This window comes from Coregonus lavaretus (assembly GCF_964263955.1).
Source record: "Coregonus lavaretus genome assembly, chromosome: 15".
Classification (NCBI taxonomy): Eukaryota; Metazoa; Chordata; class Actinopteri; order Salmoniformes; family Salmonidae; genus Coregonus; species Coregonus lavaretus.
Genome location: NC_140002.1, coordinates 1,476,970 through 1,497,623, shown reverse-complemented (window position 1 = coordinate 1,497,623; position 20,654 = coordinate 1,476,970). Strand labels below are relative to the sequence as shown.

The window sequence follows — 20,654 nt, the reverse complement described above, 5'->3', positions numbered from 1 at the left end:
TTCATTGTCATATTTCATGTGCTCTGACTCCATCTAGTGGTGAAGATTAAACTTGAACTTCCATAAACGCTATCAGTGATAATCATGGCAAGTATGGACAATGCATTTGAAATGCCTCTTTCTTATATTTGGATATTCATATTGAATACAGGCCTAATTGCACAATTCAAAAAGACATGAAAGTAATTTAACCTTGAACTGGTGGGACCTTTTGCCCGTGCATGTTGTGGACCCTCAAGAGTTTGCCGGCATCTAATGTATGCATACTATTGTTAAATACTGTAACGCTGTAATGAAACTGAGAGGTCTCTGTCATATGGCCATCGACCACCTCAAAGCAGGGATGGAATGTGTCCCAACCCAGCCTGCCCCACCCCAGCCTGCCCCAACCCAGCCTGCCCCACCCCAGCCTGCCCCACCCCAGATTAACAGAGGCACCCTGGACCCTGTCAACAGCTGTGTGTGTCTGAATAACTGACATTCCTCTTGTTCTTATGGAACAGCCAGGGTGCAGTAGCCTGGTCCCAGATCTGATTGTGCTTTTGCCTACTCCACTATCATTATCACGCATGACAATTCCATAAGGAGTTGTCCAGAGTGCAGAATCAGACTGGCACCCGGGCTAAGGACGCAGCTGGCAGTCAAAGAATCCTCACCATGCGTCCAATGGGCAGAGCTCTGCAGACAGAGTGTAGGCCCCTCTATTGTCTTGAGCGGCCATATACATGAGGAGAATGTATCCTTTTGATATTGAGCATTGATATTGATATTTTGTCTGTCTGTTCAAAGGAATCCATCTCCAGCTGAGTCCACGTTGTCTCAGTTTGTGCATAAGTCCTCTGAATTTATCACAGTGTATTTCTATGGATCTTATGACTAAATGTCTGTGAAATCTACCCCCCAGTGCTGTGTTCAGTCTGAGGGAAAGGTAGAGTATACAATGGAGTCATTAGATGAGAGGACACATAACAAATGGCAGTGGTGGAGATGGCCTGGAGAGGCATAAACAGATGGGGAGTGTCAGAGTGCCTCTCTGCAATTCAACAGGCATAACTAATCCATCTTTATCTTTCTCGCCAGACTACACGCCCCTTGAAGAAATCCTGTTGCTAACTCCTATCAGCATTGACTCATCTGCATAATCTCCCTACGGCTATTCAAAATCAGGATTTTCATCCATTACATAATTGCCTCTCTTAACCCCGTCATATTGCAGCCTAATATACAGTGGGGTCTGAAATTATTGACACCCTTTATAAAGATGAGCAATAATGACTGTATAAAATAAATAATTCAAATACTGAACTATATATATATAAAAAAAGGGAAATTAAATTATTTTATTATAATACAATTGCTCAGAGAAAGAGATTTTGTTTAACAATGTTTTAATTGTAATAAAAAAAAAAAATAGATTCTTATAAATAAAGTAGTCAAAAGTTTAGTATTTGGTCCCATATTCCTAGCACGCAATGACTACATCAAGCTTGTTGGATGCATTTGCAGTTCGTTTTGGTTGTGTTTGAGATTATTTTGTGCCCAATAGAAATGAATGGTAAATAATGTATTGTGACATTTTGGAGTCACTTTTATTATAAATAAGAATAGAATATGTTTCTAAACACTTCTACATTCATGTGGATTCCAGTTGAAGCTGGTTGAGAGAATGCCAAGAGTGTGCAAAGCTGTCATCAAGGCAAAGGGTGGCTATTTGAAGAATCTCAAATATAAAATATATTTTTATTTGTTTAACACTTTTTTGGTTAGTACATGATTCCATATGTGTTATTTCATAGTTTTGATGTCTTCGCTATTATTCTACAATGTAAAAAATAGTACAAAATAAAGAAAAACCCTTAAATGAGTAGGTGTGTCCAAACTTTTGACTGGTAGTGTATTTCTAAACACTTCTTCATGAATGTGGATGCTACCATGATTACAGATAATCCTGAATGAATCGTGAATAATGATGAGTGAGAAAGTTATAGAGGGTCCTCTCACCATTACTAATAACAGGGGATGTTAGCATGTCTTGGGGTTATGACCTTTAACCCTCTGTAACTTTCTCACTCATCATTATTCACGGTTAATTCAGGATCATCCGAAATGACACAATATATTATTTATTTACCATTCATTTCTACTGGCCACAAAATAATAGCAAACAAAACCAAAACAAACTGCAAATGCATCCAACAAGTTTGTAGAGTCACAAGCTTGATTTAGTCATTGCGTGCTAGGACTATGGGACTAAACACTAAACTTTTGACTACTTTATTTATAAGAATCTTTAGGAGGTGTCAATAATGTTGACCCCTACCTTTTTGAGAAAAACTAATATTACTTGTTAAACAAAATCTCTTTCTCTGAGCAATTGTATTAGTATAAAATAATACAATTTCCCCGGAATTTCAATAATTAATTTGATAGTCATTATCTCTATCAAGGGTGTCAATAATTTCGGACACCACTGTATTTCCTATCAGTGTGGAATCAGCAGTGTAACCCCTCCTACTATGTCGCATGGATATTTCATGGTGTGTCAGGATGGATGGATGGGGGAGAGATGGGCAGATCTATAGCCCCCTCCCTTTCCCTGACCACACCCTTCTGGAACACGCTTCAGACGGAACTCTGAACCGCTAATAGAGAGACACAGACACCAGCACGTGCAGCTTCTGGAACCAGCACACCCTGCTCTAAGGTAAGACATACTCTCCATTAGATCTGTAGCTACATATATTACATGTATATCATACTACATATGCTACATCTGTTAACATACGTGGAAATGTAGCCCATAAGGCTAATATCAGTGATGTGATATCAGTGATTGCTGTCATTCATCCCCAGCGGTGTGGTCTTCAGGTAACCGACGTAATTAACAAATTGGTTGAACGCACAATCTGTGTCAGTATGCCAAAATATCTATCACGGTCCATATGCCACCCGTTTAATTGGACGATAAAGCCGGTTACTTGATGTTCCACAGCAGGCTGGCTATTAGACAGCGTTACCCAAAAAGACTGAGGACATTGGTGGTTTTAGAAGAGGATATTTTAGAAGGGGATGTTACTAATATAATGTAATATAACGAGATACTTTCTCTCCCTGGGTGGGGATTGATTACCTCTAGGAGGAGAAAGGAAGGGATGGATTCACACAAGGGGTAGAAGGGGGTAGAGAGAGTGAAGTATGGGTAGAAGGGTGTAGTCCGATTGAAGAATGGGTAGAAGGGGGTAGAGAGAGTGAAGGATGGGTAGAAGGGGGTAGAGAGAGTGAAGGATGGGTAGAAGGGGGTAGAGAGAGTGAAGGATGGGTAGAAGGGGGTAGAGAGAGTGAAGGATGGGTAGAAGGGGGTAGAGAGAGTGAAGGATGGGTAGAAGGGGGTAGACAGAGTGAAGGATGGGTAGAAGGGGGTAGACAGAGTGAAGGATGGGTAGAAGGGGGTAGACAGAGTGAAGGATGGGTAGAAGGGGGTAGACAGAGTGAAGGATGGGTAGAAGGGGGTAGACAGAGTGAAGGATGGGTAGAAGGGGGTAGAGAGAGTGAAGGATGGGTAGAAGGGGGTAGAGAGAGTGAAGGATGGGTAGAAGGGGGTAGAGAGAGTGAAGGATGGGTAGAAGGGGGTAGACAGAGTGAAGGATGGGTAGAAGGGGGTAGACAGAGTGAAGGATGGGTAGAAGGGGGTAGACAGAGTGAAGGATGGGTAGAAGGGGGTAGACAGAGTGAAGGATGGGTAGAAGGGGGTAGACAGAGTGAAGGATGGGTAGAAGGGGGTAGAGAGAGTGAAGGATGGGTAGAAGGGGGTAGACAGAGTGAAGGATGGGTAGAAGGGGGTAGACAGAGTGAAGGATGGGTAGAAGGGGGTAGAGAGAGTGAAGGATGGGTAGAAGGGGGTAGAGAGAGTGAAGGATGGGTAGAAGGGGGTAGACAGAGTGAAGGATGGGTAGAAGGGGGTAGAGAGAGTGAAGGATGGGTAGAAGGGGGTAGACAGAGTGAAGGATGGGTAGAAGGGGGTAGACAGAGTGAAGGATGGGTAGAAGGGGGTAGAGAGAGTGAAGGATGGGTAGAAGGGGGTAGACAGAGTGAAGGATGGGTAGAAGGGGGTAGAGAGAGTGAAGGATGGGTAGAAGGGGGTAGACAGAGTGAAGGATGGGTAGAAGGGGGTAGAGAGAGTGAAGGATGGGTAGAAGGGGGTAGACAGAGTGAAGGATGGGTAGAAGGGGGTAGACAGAGTGAAGGATGGGTAGAAGGGGGTAGAGAGAGTGAAGGATGGGTAGAAGGGGGTAGACAGAGTGAAGGATGGGTAGAAGGGAGAACAAAGAACAAGCTCAATAGTACATAGAGGATCTGAGACGTAGACATGAGGGATCACTCAGCCAGGCAGAGAGACCAACACCCATCCATGAACATCTTAGAAACAGCTGCCCTTCACAACCCCCGTACACACACACACATACATACAGGGGTAGCAGTCTTGAAACTCTGTTTGGCTGAGATTATGACATCAGCCATGTTCCATTCTAAGGTGTGTCCATAATCATTGCCATACTGATGGTAACTACTGTCTTATTGACAGCTCTCTTCCTCCACTTACAGCCATCATGTCTGACAAACCCAATATGAGGGAAATCTCCAGCTTTGATAAGACCAAGCTGAAGAAGACGGAGACCAGAGTGAAGAACCCATTGCCAACCAAAGAAAGTGAGTGAATCTTGTCAATCTAGCTGTGTGATGAATGTACTTGAGCCAGGGCGCAGCCCTGTGAGGCGTGCCATGGGTTGTTAGATGGTTCACTGTTCTTACTGGCATCTCTCCCTAGCAACATGACCAGGCAAAAATTTTTTTGACATTATCTCCCGTCCATGCAAGGGCAACTGTGTGTGTTCAGGGGGAGGGTATTGTATATAATAGGTTGATTGACAAAGGACATGCAAATATGTGACAGATTAACTAAAGCATTAACCAAGGATTCCTCATAAAAGACACATTGTACTGTACCCTGTCCCAAATAAGGGAGGAGTTCTCTTAATTTACATACATTTTACATGGTGACAGTGGTGATGAGTCAACATCTGTGCTTCACTCGAGCTGCAATCTGTGAAAGTGATCTTCTTAGTCAGGGTGTCTCAGCCATCTCACAACCATTTTGCCTTAAGGGAGGATGAGAGAAGTTCATGGTATCATCCGTATCGTTCAATAATGGAAATATGTTTATTATTCATGAATATCAGAGATGGCTGTCTTCATTGCAAAGGGTTCAACATTTGCTTTGTTTCTCTGTTGTAGCAATCGATCAAGAGAGGAAGCGAGAGCCATCGCCTTGACCAGAGGAAGAGAAGAGTTTCAGACAAGCTACTTTAATATGATTATCTGACCTATGTCTGCCAAGAACCAACACTATAACAGGACCTTGACTTTTATCACACTGGTGCTAAAAAAATATCTGATGTGGAAAGATCTGATGTGATTGGTCAAAAGAAAAGATCAGTATTGGGCTGCCTGTGTAAACACCGCCTTAGTCCGAGTAATAAAGGCGACACTGAGAAAAAACGGGTTCATTTTATGTTAACAGGTTGTGTCCTCAATACATTCAAGTACACTACAGGCCTAAAGAAAAGTCCCAGTCACACTGGCAGCTATTTAACAGTATTTTATAGTTTATTATCCTCTTCAGATATACAGTCTTCCACATTTCCCAAAACCTTAGAATAGCAGCTGCAATTTAATAAACATTGATTAGTGGCTAGCCTGGGTGCCAGTCAGTTTCTGCTCTCTTGCCAACTCCTTGTCAAATTGTTTGGCTTGATAATGGAGTAGGCAAAAGCACAAATAGATCTGGGACCAGGCTAATTGGTTGTAGCCTACCTCGATTAGTTGACCTGTCTTGGCACTTTTGGAGGACTGTTGTTCATGACATATTACCATTTGTTTAGATTTAATTACAAGTAATCTTGCTTTTTACTACATTTTGACATTGTTAAAAGGATGTTTCCGCCCGGTTTCAAACCAGGGACCTGCAAATATCGCTGAAGAGCAAGGAGGGGGATTTTCAACACTGATTGGCTCCTGTGAAATGACACAAGGAATATTATTTTCAGTGTGTCAATTCAATCAAATTCCTAGCCTGAGTGCCAGTATGTTTGTGCCAACTCCTTGTCATGCCAAACATGACTATTTAATTTGGCCTGACAATGAACAATTGAGTTGGCAAGAGCACAAACAGATCTGGGACCAGGCTGAGACTATCAAATTCCCACATAAAAAAAAAGTTTGACTGCAACATGAAAGAACATCGTTTGCTCTAACATTTGCTACGTTGCGGAACGGTTTGTACTGAACGACAAGTTTCCCCAAAATGTTCTTGAACAGACTGAGGTACGTTTGCTGGGTGTGGCTTGAAGTAATGAGTGACCTATTTAAAGGGCAGTGGCCATGCTAACCTCGTTCCCCACCCCATTTTTCAACTGGTAATTCAGTACCGCACCGTTGCAGTTCAATTGAACATTCCATAACATGAAAACGTACCGAATGCCACCATGTTCAATACAATTGACCTACAGCCTGTATACTATAAGTGAAACGCTTCACAGACCATTTGTCACTGGATACTGTAGAACCCTCAAACACAACTATGGACCGCGACACCAGTTCAACAGCTTTTTTTTTCTTCAATGTTCCCCTCTAATCAGGGACTGATTTAGACCTGGTACACCAGGTGTGTGCAATTAAATCAGGTAGAACAGGAAACCAGCAGGCGGGACCTCGTAGGGTAAGAGTTGAGTACCCCTGCTGTAGAAAAAAAAATTGCATCTCCAAGTCACTCAACATACACTGCTCAAAAAAATAAAGGGAACACTTAAACAACACAATGTAACTCCAAGTCAATCACACTTCTGTGAAATCAAACTGTCCACTTAGGAAGCAACACTGATTGACAATACATTTCACATGCTGTTGTGCAAATGGAATAGACAACAGGTGGAAATTATAGGCAATTAGCAAGACACCCCCAATAAAGGAGTGGTTTTGCAGGTGGTGACCACAGACCACTTCTCAGTTCCTATGCTTCCTGGCTGATGTTTTGGTCACTTTTGAATGCTGGCGGTGCTTTCACTCTAGTGGTAGCATGAGACGGAGTCTACAACCCACACAAGTGGCTCAGGTAGTGCAGCTCATCCAGGATGGCACATCAATGCGAGCTGTGGCAAGAAGGTTTGCTGTGTCTGTCAGCGTAGTGTCCAGAGCATGGAGGCGCTACCAGGAGACAGGCCAGTACATCAGGAGACGTGGAGGAGGCCGTAGGAGGGCAACAACCCAGCAGCAGGACTGCTACCTCCGCCTTTGTGCAAGGAGGAGCAGGAGGAGCACTGCCAGAGCCCTGCAAAATGACCTCCAGCAGGCCACAAATGTGCATGTGTCTGCTCAAACGGTCAGAAACAGACTCCATGCGGGTGGTATGAGGGCCCGACGTCCAAAGGTCGGGGTTGTGCTTACAGCCCAACACCGTGCAGGACGTTTGGCATTTGCCAGAGAACACCAAGATTGGCAAATTCGCCACTGGCGCCCTGTGCTCTTCACAGATGAAAGCAGGTTCACACTGAGCACATGTGACAGACGTGACAGAGTCTGGAGACGCCGTGGAGAACGTTCTGCTGCCTGCAACATCCTCCAGCATGACCGGTTTGGCGGTGGGTCAGTCATGGTGTGGGGTGGCATTTCTTTGGGGGGCCGCACAGCCCTCCATGTGCTCGCCAGAGGTAGCCTGACTGCCATTAGGTACCGAGATGAGATCCTCAGACCTCTTGTGAGACCATATTCTGGTGCGGTTGGCCCTGGGTTTCTCCTAATGCGAGACAATGCTAGACCTCATGTGGCTGGAGTGTGTCAGCAGTTCCTGCAAGAGGAAGGCATTGATGCTATGGACTGGCCCGCCCGTTCCCCAGACCTGAATCCAATTGAGCACATCTGGGACATCTTGTCTCGCTCCATCCACCAACACCACGTTGCACCACAGACTGTCCAGGAGTTGGCGGATGCTTTAGTCCAGGTCTGGGAGGAGATCCCTCAGGAGACCATCCGTCACCTCATCAGGAGCATGCCCAGGCGTTGTAGGGAGGTCATACAGGCACGTGGAGGCCACACACACTACTGAGCCTCATTTTGACTTGTTTTAAGGACATTACATCAAAGTTGGATCAGCCTGTAGTGTGGTTTTCCACTTTAATTTTGAGGGTGACTCCAAATCCAGACCTCAATGGGTTGATACATTTGATTTCCATTGATAATGTGTGATTGTCAGCACATTCAACTATGTAAAGAAAAAAGTATTTAAGATTATTTAATTACATTTTACATTTACATTTTAGTCATTTAGCAGACGCTCTTATCCAGAGCGACTTACAGTTAGTGAATACATATTTTTTTATACTGGCCCCCCGTGGGAATTGAACCCACAACCCTGGCGTTGCAAACGCCATGCTCTATCAACTGAGCTACATCCCTGCCGGCCATTCCCTCCCCTACCCTGGACGATGCTGGGCCAATTGTGCGCCGCCCATGAGTCTCCCGGTCGCGGCCGGCTGCGACAGAGCCTGGATTCGAACCAGGATCTCTAGTGGCACAGTTAGCACTGCGATGCAGTGCCTTAGACCACTGCGCCACTTCATTCAGCTCTAGGATGTGTTATTTTTGTGTTCCCTTTATTTTTTTGAGCAGTGTATTTTAAAACACACTTAGGCCACAATTGCAAACCACTACTGTCCACTTTGGCTAGATGTAGCCCCTCAAACACATTAGTAGGTTGTGTGCTCGTTTTGCAATATATACAGCTGCATTTACACAGGCAGCCCAAATCCGATGCACAGAACTTTAGCCAATAATTGGGCAAAAGAACAGATTTGGGCTGCCTGTGTAAATGCAGCCATAAACAATATGAAAGCAACACTTGTCAGCAAACAGTTTGAAAAGCTGTTTTAAATGAGTCATCTCAAATACATAGTGACTTAGTTGAAGGTATTTAGACAACCCCCCATGTGTATGCCAATAACTTTAAATTCAATTCCAAAACTAAATTAGCCATTTGATGAATTTAACACTAAAACAGTATCCATAAGTTACACATTAAAACAGAGATGGACACAAATTATAAACCAAAATGTTTATTTCTAACAATTTGCCAAAGACACTGGTGGAATGAAATTCCAGAGAGGCTGCAACCCCCTTGCAATATTTTGCAGGCTTTAAGCATCAACTAGATGTTCTATAAAATGCCACTTAACACAGGTCAAAATTAAAATGAATCCAAAATATACTGGTTGCTTCCGTCTACAAGCTGACATTCTCTACACAATCTTAAATGAATTCACATTTAGGTAAATCCCTTTTACATGATCGCCAATCCCACACAGAATTCCTTGTTGAAAGTCCCGTTGCCAGTTGCAGAGTCAGAAAATAAAGTAATCTAGAAACACCAGAAAAAAATTACTCAAAATTGCTTTATTTCAAAAGCTCTGACAGTTTCCGATTCACATGTAAATCCAGTCGACATGTAAAATACCATACAATACATTAGATTCAAAGGTACCAAAAAGTACAGTAAAAATTACACTTCCATCTCTGGAAATGTGGACCAAAAAAAAAGATAAAATAAAAACGTGGAAAAGTGACATTTGCTTCCCCAGTTCCTCAGATGGTCTGTACAAGTGGAGTGCAAGTCTGTCATCCCAAACGAAAGAATCAAGTCCTGCATACTTCTGCCACACCTCAGTCTCAAATCTGGATTACTTGAGTCCTTTAAGAGAGGAGAAAAAGGAATTGTTGCACACCACTTATGACAACCCCACCACCCTGCATCAAAGAGCAAGCAAACAGCTAGGGCAACAAGCATGCAAGAAGGGGGTGGATTAGGAAGCCAACGCTGCTGGTTAGAGTGGTCATAGCATAGCATTAAAGGGAAACAGCAGACATTGTTAAATTTGCTGTGCAGCTTTAAGCAGATAGTCTCCCATCTCCCACGCTAGAACACCCATTGTTTTGAACATGGTCCACCGCAACATCAACCCTTATTGATCCAGTAGTGTAGTTGTAGGGGTGCATCTTCGATGCAGATTGTGCTGGCAAATTTGAGGGTTTGAGGTTGTGTACTTTTAAAAACAAGTTTCCTGTCCCCAACAGAACTGTATTTTCTAAATCCAATTGATGAACAGTGGATAATTTCATTCTAATCCACAATTGCCTTCCCCTGGGCCAGACTAAATCGTGGCAAGGAATTGTTTGCATCAATGCCACAAATCTAACAGCTATATCGCACCACAATGTTACAAAGCACTAAAATGCATACCTGCACTACATGAGATCAGTATGGCTTGTAGCTACCCTGGTGGCCTCCACGTCTTGGAGTTTTCCCATAGCTTGTATTGCCCTGGTCTGCAGGAATAGAGAGAGAGGACTGAGTGCTTCTGTGCAAAGACAAGTCACATATAATCAGGTAGGCGCTTGCCAGAGGTCTGTATACTCACTGTAGTCGTAACCCCCTCCGTAACCCCCTCCGTAGTATCCAGCGGCGTAGTCATAGTTGCCGTAAGCGCCATAGTTTCCATAGCCCTGCTGCCCGCCATAGCCATAGCCCTGGTTGCCGTAACCCTGGTTCCAGTAGTTATTATAACCCTGGTTGCCATACTGGTTTTGGCCTGAGGGAAAGAAAGGTGGTTCCAAGTCAGACAAAGACTAAAAACGTATTTGTTTTGTTTTTAAATATTCCAGATATTTATGGTCCAGGGGATGGATGCCAATTAGCGATCCAATTTCTCAGATCCTTCCCCGCAACACCCGTCTTGCAGCCTTACACCGAATGTCTTCCTGCAGGTAGAATCCATTGGACCTTCAGACCTTGGAGCGCACAGACCTTCGTTTGAAATTAAACTAGCCGTATGCATCATACAAATAAAAGGCCAACGTGTTTATGCCCTAGTCACTCATAACAAATACGTCAGACTGCTTGCTATAATACTCACCACCACGGCCCCTGCCTCCCCTGCCTCCTCCATAGCCGCCGCCACGGCCTCCAAACTGCTGCTGCTGGTACACCTCTTTGGGCTGGGCGATTTTGATCTCACACTGGGATGAAATCAAGGGGGATGTTTATTATACAGATGCTGCAAAGATGGCATGGAGTACAAACATGCAAGGGCTATTTACATTTATATCATTTAGCTGACGCTCTTATCCAGAGTGACTTACAGTTAGTGCATACATTATTTTTCATACTGGCCCCCCGTGGGAATCGAACCCACAACGCCATGCTCTACCAACTGAGCTACATCCCTGCCGGCCATTCCCTCCCCTACCCTGGGCCAATTGTGCACCACACATGGTGGCTTATTTTACACAAGTCACATTTTAAGTCCAAGCATTGGATTTTAGCTTAAAGCTCACACTGGACCCCATCTCAGTCAGAGGACACTGCCAACACAATTTTAAAAAACTTGACAAATCTAGATATGAATTCTGACATGCAAAAATTAAATGTGTTCAAATTGATGAAACAAAGCATTCTAGTATTTTATCACCATGCAAACAGGTCTGAAACTCTTGCGAGCAATGTGGAAATGTCAGTGAGGATACATTATTTCAACCCAGGGTGCATGACCATGTCCCAAAGCATTTCACAGGGAATGAAGACTATGCACTAACAAAGTCGCATTTAGACAAGTCAGCATTTCATACACAAATAGGATGCTTAGCCAGTGATGTAGAACACACCCAAGCATGCACATCTCCACCAAAAGTAAGTAGAAAAATAAAGAAAATATACATACAAGGCCTTCCTTTCCATCCGTTACCGTGGTTCCACACACATTGTGGAACTTCTTCTCAAGGCATTTTTTAACGGTGGACTCCTCTTTGAACGTGATGAAGATAAACCCCCTCCTTTTTTTGAATTTGGGGTCCACTGGAAGTTCGATGGATTCAATCTGAAGGTTTGAAAAGAGAAATGAATAACACTGGGGGGGGGGGGGAAATCCAGCTACTGCAACACACAGGAGAGGCCATCATAGAACAATAGAAGGCTAATGACAAACCTCTCCAAAGGTACCAAAGTATTCTCTGATGGTCTCCTCTGTGGCTTCTGGGTTTAGACCACCAACGAAGATCTTCTTGGCTGGCTCCTTCTTCATCGCCATCGCCTTCTTCGGGTCTATCTGTCGTCCATCTAGCCTGTGTTCTTTCTGCTCAAGAACCTTCAAGGTAAAAATAAAATAAAAAAATAAAGTTGTCTACAAAGTCCAACTTGTCACAATGTAAAATATCAAATCATGTCACCTTTCCCATGGCACACACCTTGTCTACACTTGCTGCTGCTTTGAACAAGATGAACCCAAACCCGCGTGACCTTCCTGTGTTTGAGTCCATCTTGATGGTACAATCTGTGACCTCTCCAAATTTGGAGAAGTAGTCTTTCAGGTCTTTTTTGCTAGTGTCCCAGCTAAGTCCACCAACAAACATTTTGCTGCAGAGAAACACAGATCAGTAAAGCATTGAGGACAATGCTCATACACTGACAACTGAGCAGCCACTTAAATTTCATTAACATTTTATATTATGCGTGTTCGGGGGGTGGGGGGCACACATGGAGGCTTACAAACTTGTACAGGCCAATAACAAAAACTGGGAGTTCACACATTTCGGTTGCATCACTGCAACTCAAAACACCGATTGTTTAAGTATAACTGAATGTGGACATGGCGCCAAGACTAAACAAAAGAAACATGTAACGTTAATGCTAAAACAACCATACAGAAATTTACCCAGCGTCATCCTCGCCTTTGCTTGCATTTATCTGTCCACCCTCTGCCGCTCCGTTCTGAGCGTCCACTTCCTCCACCGCAGCCTCTTCCTCGCAACTCTGTTTCTCTTGTTCCTCCGCCTCGGGCTGTTCTGTGGAATCTTCTGCTCCATTCAGCTCTTCGGCTTCGTTTCCATTTTCGGAGGTCTCCATGAATTGCTGCTCAGCGTCGTCAGACATTGTGATCGCCTACCATGGGGATAAAGGAAATGCTAACTAGCTGTTGGCTAACATTACCTACATTTGTTGTAGACAACCGTGCACATTCAAACGCAGGCCATAAAGCTAACCGGCTTCTCTGGCTAGTTAACGTTAGCGTGCTAACAAACGGTACACAATCACATTTGACGAGTTGATAAAATACCATAGCCAACGTTTTGATTTGTATTCGAGTACCTTATTACGCATTCAAGCAAACTGTACAGAAACAATTCAAATGTCAGCGATAAACTTCTATACAGATCTAGCTAGCTAGTTGGTTATTCTGTTAGTGTTTGCGGCCTGCCAGTGCCTGACTTGAAATTCGAGTTAGCAAAAGCTAACGTCAAGGTAGTTATACCTTATTTAGCTAGCTAGATGCCGGGTGACATACATCGTTGAATCACAGCACTCAATGCGTGCGAGGTAAACAAATACAAACAGCGCTTACCGTTTAAAATTTAGCAAGGTCCCGGAGGATGCTTTTCAAGATGGATACTCTCCGATTCCGCGAGCTAACTCGTGGCAAGCTTTATACTACCGGAAGAGAGCGTCCCTGTAAGAAGGAATCCACGATTGGGTATCTAAAGTTGTCATCGTGATAATGGTGTTTTCCTATTGGCTTTTTTAGCAAAAAGGTGCCACCTACTTACCGCAACTCACACGAGATGTTCCTCCTAGCAACGAACCTAAATATTCCTTCCGGAAGCTCCCAAGCCTTCAAACCCACACCATTGGCCGTTCGATAGCCAATGGGCTCTCAGCAACGCTTCCACCGCCGCATCCAAGGAGAAGTACACAAGAGATCCACATAGCACATTGGGGGCGATAAAACAGGGGGACCAACGTTGGAATAAACTGAATTTTGTTGAAATACTCCGCGACATCGCGTTGAGATTGACCAATCGAAGCTCACTATAGTTTACAGCCCCTACTGGATTGGCTGTTGATATCTAGCGCTACCTAGCATGCTTGAGGGGGAAGCAAGCATGACTGATCTCTGCCGGCAGTCTGCCTGCTGCATCTAAAGCGGCAAAGTAGTTAGCTAGCTACCGGCTGCGTAGCAAGACTGCAGAAATTCAGCCAGCTCCGATTGACTGACAGATAGCGAGCAAACTAGCTAACGAATTAGGATTAAAAATAGAATTGCAGGTTTTTAGATACAACAACAACAGTTATGCTGGTGATGGATTGCCTCTCCCAGTCTGTATAGTTGCATTGTGTCCTGCTAAAGTTACCATGTCCGCCAAGGCAGGGCCTGTCCTTGCCTTTCTGCCGCCCTAGGGGAGACCAAAAATGCTGCCCCTGCAAAACTAGAATAGTCCCAGTAAGCAAAATGAAGTTGAAAAGACGTCTAAAATACATATTTTCCAGACGTTGACTTTAGGTTCAATGTAGGTTCTGAATGAAAGGTGAAATACGTATTTTCTGGATGCTGAAAGGGCATTAAAGACGTTGAAAAATACGTATTTCCCGGACGTTGAAATCAGGTTCATTTTCAGTTCTGAATGAATGTTGACAATACTTATTTTCTGGAAGTTGAAAATACGTATTTTCCAGATATTGATTTTTTTGTATTTTCCGGATTTTGAAATCAGGTTCATTTTTGGTTCTGAATGAAAGTTGAAAAGATGTCATTTATAGACGTCTACGTTTGACTGGTCCAGACTGGACCAAATCTGAACCAAACATAGACATCTACGATAGGTTCAGATCTGGTCTGGATCGGATCAAAAATCAATGTCCGTGTACGTTGAAATCAAGGCCGGTCTGGACCGCACCAAATCTGAAGCAAACATAGACGTCTATGATGGTTCAGATTTGGACCAGACCAAAAACCAATGTCCATGGATGTGACAATCAAGGCCGGTCCGGACTGCATCAAAAATAGACGTCCAAAAGGCGTCGGCGTCAGTCCGTGCTTACTGGGGTGTAGCCTACCATGTGGGCCAGCAATGGAATTTTATGAATGCCCATCCATGTGGTAGGCCCACCATTTGTAAAACAGGCCGTTGCATTGTCTTTATTAGTCCTGATTCCTGTGACTAATCACTTTGGCTATTTAAGCTCTGAATATCAGCTACTCAACTTTTTACGATTTATCGTGAGCCTATTTGCAATGTGTGTACACAGCACAAAATGCAGGGGTATTTTCTTTTTCGCTATGATCCGCACAGGGAATGGACAAGCGAAATATTTTGCGCCACTGCCTTTGACAAACTGGCCACTGCTTATCACAGGGCGGTATCAGTGCTCACCTAAAAACCCCATATGCCACTGGTAGAGAGAAATTGACATTGTTTTGGGGCAGAATTATGTGAGGTTTTATGTGTTGTTGTTGGTGCGTCTTGGTCAGTTTAGCTCAGAAAATGCCGCCCTCGTCAATCTGCTGCCATAGGCGGCTGCCTAATCCTGCCTAATGAGTGGAACGGCCGTGCAAGGGGTTGATAACAATGATGTACATACAGTGCCTTCGGAAAGTATTCAGACCCCTTGACTTTCTCCAAATTTTGTTAGGTTACAGCCTCATTCTAAAATGGATTAAATTGGTTTTTCCCCTCATCAATCTACAGACAATACCCCATAATTACAAAGCAAAAATAGGTTTGTATAAATTATTGCAAATTTATAGAAAAATAAAAAACAGAAATATCACATTAACATAAGTATTCAGACACTTTACTCAGTACTTTGTTGAAGCACCTTTGGCAGCGATTACAGCTTCGAGTCTTCTTGGGTATGACGCTACAAGCTTGGCACACCTGTATTATTAGCACTACCTCTTTGTTCAGCGTCAGCTGTCTGTGGCAGCTGTCCCCAAAACAAAGACTGTCCCTGAAACAAAGACAGTTCTGCCAAGTTGTTCTGCGGGAGTTAGTCGAGGGAGGCCCCGCTCTCTCGCTTCCCCAGATGTTTAGTTAATTTCATTCTGATCTCTTTTGCATTATTGTAGCCTTTTCTGTAGCCTGTCAACTATGTGTCTGTCTATCCCTGTTCTCTCCTCTCTGCACAGGCCATACAAACGATTCACACCACGTGGCTGTTGCCACTCTAATCTGGTGGTCCCTGCGCGCACGACCCACGTGGAGTTCCAGGTCTCCGGCAGCCTCTGGAACTGCCGTTCTGCGGCCAACAAGGCAGAGTTCATCTCAGCCTATGCTACCCTCCAGTCTCTCGACTTCTTGGCGCTGACGGAAACATGGATTAACACAGAAAACACTGCTACTCCTACTGCTCTTTCCTCGTCTGATCATGTGTTCTCGCATACCCCCGAGAGCATCTGGTCAGCGCGGCGGTGGCACAGGAATCCTCATCTCTCCCAAGTGGACATTCTCTCTTTTCCCCCTGACCCATCTGTATATCTCCACATTTGAATTCCATGCTGTCACAGTCACTAACCCATTCAAGCTTAACATCCTTGTCATTTATCGCCCTCCACGTTCCCTTGGAGAGTTCATCAATGAGCTTGACGCCTTGATAAGTTCCTTTCCTGAGGATGGCTCAACCCTCACAGTTCTGGGTGACTTTAACCTGCCAACGTCTGCCTTCGACTCATTTCTCTCTGCCTCCTTCTTTCCACTCCTTTCCTCTTTTGACCTCACCCTCTCACCGTCCCCCCCTACTCACAAGGCAGGCAAAACGCTTGACCTCATCTTTACTAGATGCTGTTCGTCTACTAATCTCACTGCAACTCCCCTCCAAGTCTCTGACCCCTACTTTGTATCCTTTTCTCTCTCGCTCTCCTCCAACACTACTCACTCTGCCCCTACTCAGATGGTAATGCGCCGTCGCAACCTTCGCTCTCTCTCTCCTGCCACTCTCTCCTCTTCCATCCTATCATCTCTTCCCTCTGCTAAATCCTTCTCCCTCCGGTCTCCTGATTCTGCCTCCTCGACCCTCCTCTCCTCCCTTTCTGCATCTTTTGACTCTCTCTGGCCGGCTCGGTCCTCCCCTCCTGCTCCGTGGCTTGACGACTCATTGCGAGCTCACAGAACAGGGCTTCGGGCAGCCGAGCGGAAATGGAGGAAAACTAGACTCCCTGCGGACCTGTCATCTTTTCACTCCCTCCTCTCTACTTTTTCTTCATCGGTTTCTGCTGCTAAAGCCACATTCTACCACTCTAAATTTCAAGCCTCTGCTTCTAACCCTAGGAAGCTCTTTGCCACCTGCTCCTCCCTGCTGAATCCTCCTCCTCCCCCTCCCTCCTCCCTCTCTGTGTATGACTTCGTCAACCATTTTGAAAAGAAGGTTGACGACATCCGATCCTCATTTATTAAGTCAAATGACACCGCTGGTCCTGCTCACACTGCCCTACCCTATGCTTTGACTTCTTTCTCCCCTCTCTCTCCAGATGAAATCTTGCGACTTGTGATGGCCGGCTGCCCAACAACCTTTACGCTTGACCCTATCCCCTCCTCTCTTCTCCAGACCATTTCCGGAGACCTTCTCCCTTACCTCACCTCGCTCATCAACTCATCCTTGACCGCTGGCTATGTCCCTTCCGTCTTCAAGAGGGCGAGAGTTGCAATGTCAACAACTACAGACCAGTATCCCTTCTTTCTTTTCTCTCCAAAACTCTTGAGCGTGCCGTCTCTAGCCAACTCTCCTTCTATCTCTATCAGAATGACCTTCTTGATCCAAACCAGTCAGGTTTCAAGACTGGTCATTCAACTGAGACTGCTCTTCTGTCACGGAGGCTCTCCGCACTGCCAAAGCTAACTCTCTCTCCTCTGCTCTTATCCTTCTAGACCTATCTGCTGCCTTTGATACTGTGAACCATCAGATCCTCCTCTCCACCCTCTCCGAGTTGGGCATCTCTGGCGCTGCTCACTCTTGGATTGCGTCCTACCTGACAGGTCGCTCCTACCAGGTGGCGTGGCGAGAATCTGTCTCCGCACCACGTGCCCTCACCACTGGTGTCCCCCAGGGCTCAGTTCTAGGCCCTCTCCTATTCTCTCTATACACCAAGTAACTTGTCTCTGTCATATCCTCACATGGTCTCTCCTATCATTGCTACGCAGACGACACACAATTCATTTTCTCCTTTCCCCCTTCTGATAACCAGGTGGCGAATCGCATCTCTGCATGTCTGGCAGACATATCAGTGTGGATGTCGGATCACCACCTCAAGCTGAACCTCGGCAAGACAGAGCTGCTCTTCCTCCCGGGGAAGGACTGCTCACTCCATGATCTCACCATCACAGTTGACAACTCCATTGTGCCCTCCTCCCAGAGTGCAAAGAACCTTGGCATGACCCTGGACAACACCCTGTCGTTCTCTGCTAACATCAAAGCGGTGACCCGATCCTGCAGGTTCATGCTCTACAACATTCGCAGAGTACGACCCTACCTTACACAGAAAGCGGCACAGGTCCTAATCCAGGCACTTGTCATCTCCCGTCTGGATTACTGCAACTCGCTGTTGGCTGGGCTCCCTGCCTGTGCCATTAAACCCCTGCAAGTTATCCAGAACGCTGCAGCCCGTCTGGTGTTCAACCTTCCCAAGTTCTCTCACGTCACCCCGCTCCTCCGCACACTCCACTGGCTTCCAGTTGAAGCTCGCATCTGCTACAAAACCATGGTGCTTGCCTACGGAGCTGTGAGTGGAACGGCACCTCCTTACCTTCAGGCTCTGATCAGACCCTACACCCAAACGAGGGCACTACGTTCATCCACCTCTGGCCTGCTAGCCCCCCTACCTCTACGGAAGCACAGTTCCCGCTAAGCCCAGTCAAAGCTATTCGCTGCTCTGGCAACCCAATGGTGGAACAAGCTCCCCCACGACGCCAGGACAGCGGAGTCACTGACCACCTTCTGGAGACACTTGAAACCCTACCTCTTTAAGGAATACCTGGAATAGTATAATAGTAATCCTTCTACCCCCCCTTTACTACCACTGTCTTTTGTCTAAACTAACACCTGTCTTTTTTCACCTGCTAGCACTGACTTGTTTAAAGAAATGTACTTATTGTGATCGAGATGTAGTTGTCCCTGATTGCACTGACTTTGCTCACAGCTGCTTGTTTGAAGAAGTGTACTTACTGTGATCAAGATGTGGTTGTCCCACTGCCTATCGTAAGTTGAATGCACCAATTTGTAAGTTGCTCTGGATAAGAGCGTCTGATAAATGACTTAAATGTAAAAAAAAATGTAAATGTATTTGGGGAGTTTCTCCCATTCTTCTCTGCAGATTCTCTCAAGCTCTGTCAGGTTGGATGGGGAGCGTCGCTGCACAGCTATTTCCAGGTCTCTCCAGAGATGTTCAATCGGGTTCAAGTCCAGGCTCTTGCTGGGCCACTCAAGGACATTCAGAGACTTGGGGTCTGAATACTTAACGAATGCACTGTATATGTAACCCAAGCTGGATGTGGTAAAAGTAGGACAACCATCTCTGCAGCACTCCACCAATCAGGCCTTTATGGTAGAGTGGCCAGACAGAAGCCACTCCTCAGTAAAAGGCACATGACAGCCCGCTTGGAGTTTGCCAAAAGGCACCTAAAGGACTCTCAGACCATGAGAAACAAGACTCTCTGCTCTGATGAAACCAAGATTGAACTCTTTAGCCTGAATGCCAAGCGTCACATCTGGAGGAAACCTGGCACCATCCCTACGGTGAAGCATGGTGGTGTCAGCATCATGCTGTGGGGAATATTTCAGCGGCAGGGACTGGGAGACTAGTCAGGATCGAGAGAAAGATGAACGGAGCAAAGTACAGAGAGATCCTTGACGAAAACCTGCTCCAGAGTGCTCAGGACCTCAGACTGGGGTGAAGGTTCACCTTCCAACAGGACAACGACCCTAAGCACACAACCAAAGACAATGGAGGAGTGGCTTCGGGACTAGTCTCTGAATGTTCTTGAGTGGCCCAGCAAGAGCCTGGACTTGAACCCGATCGAACATCTCTGGAGAGACCTGGAAATAGCTGTGCAGCGACGCTCCCAATCCAACCAGCTTAATCGAATCCCCTCACTGGGACTTAAAAATCGGGGTACGGACGAAAATCGAGGCTATACTACAGCTGTTTAGATGGGATGTATAATAAATAAATAAAATGACATCGGCAACACAACACAATGCCACTAATGTCTCAAGTTGAGGGAGCGTGCAATTGGCATGCTGACTGCAGGAATGTCCACCAGAGCGGTTGCCAGAGAATTTGGCAGTACGTCCAACTGGCCTCACAACCGCAGACCATGTGTAACCATGCCAGCCCAGGACCTCCACATCCGACTTCTTCACCTGCGGGATCGTCTGAGACCAGCCACCTGGACAGCTGATGAAACTGTGGGTTTGCAAAACCGAAGAAGTTCTGCACAAACCGTCAGAAACCGTCTCAGGGAAGCTCATCCGCGTGCTCGTCATCCTCACCAGGGTCTTGACCTGACTGTATTTCGGCGTCTTAATCGAATTCAGTGGTCAAATGCTCACCTGCTATGGCCATTGGCACGCTGGAGAAGTGTGCTCTCCACAGATGAATCCCGGTTTCAACTGTACTGGGCAGATGTCAGATGTATGGAAATAACACCTATGGAATCATGTAGTAACCAAAAAAGTGTCAAAAAAATCCTAATATATTTTATATTCTTCAAAGTAGCCACCCTTTGCC

General features: G+C 45.4%; 1 protein-coding gene across 2 annotated transcripts; it reads right to left on the bottom strand.

Annotated features, from left to right (window-relative positions):
- Window positions 1-9,482: 9,482 nt before the first annotated feature.
- LOC311142940 (heterogeneous nuclear ribonucleoprotein A/B-like) lies at window positions 9,483-13,726 on the bottom strand. Of its 2 annotated transcripts, XM_084178699.1 has the most exons (9): window positions 13,500-13,634; window positions 12,813-13,039; window positions 12,346-12,514; window positions 12,087-12,245; window positions 11,823-11,978; window positions 11,019-11,121; window positions 10,524-10,694; window positions 10,346-10,431; window positions 9,483-9,796 (listed from the first exon to the last, which is right to left on the bottom strand). In XM_084178699.1, exons 2-8 carry the CDS (start codon window positions 13,028-13,030, stop codon window positions 10,361-10,363), a joined length of 1,047 nt encoding a protein of 348 aa, XP_084034825.1. In that variant the 5' UTR covers window positions 13,031-13,039; window positions 13,500-13,634; the 3' UTR covers window positions 9,483-9,796; window positions 10,346-10,360. The 2 variants fall into 2 exon arrangements, with proteins under 2 accessions (XP_084034825.1, XP_084034826.1); XM_084178700.1 differs by lacking the exon at window positions 10,346-10,431 and having other exon boundaries at window positions 13,500-13,726.
- Between the last annotated feature and the right edge of the window lie 6,928 nt (window positions 13,727-20,654).

Bases quoted from the DNA above. Each gene is read 5' to 3' on its own strand.
- LOC311142940 (XM_084178699.1), bottom strand. From the start codon at position 13,030: ATGTCTGACGACGCTGAGCAGCAATTCATGGAGACCTCCGAAAATGGA. The intron at 12,246-12,345 runs GTGTGTGCCATG...TTTACCTTGAAG, and splicing joins CAGCAGCAAGTGTAGACAAG to GTTCTTGAGCAGAAAGAACA. The intron at 10,432-10,523 runs GTGAGTATACAG...CTATTCCTGCAG, and splicing joins CGGAGGGGGTTACGACTACA to ACCAGGGCAATACAAGCTAT.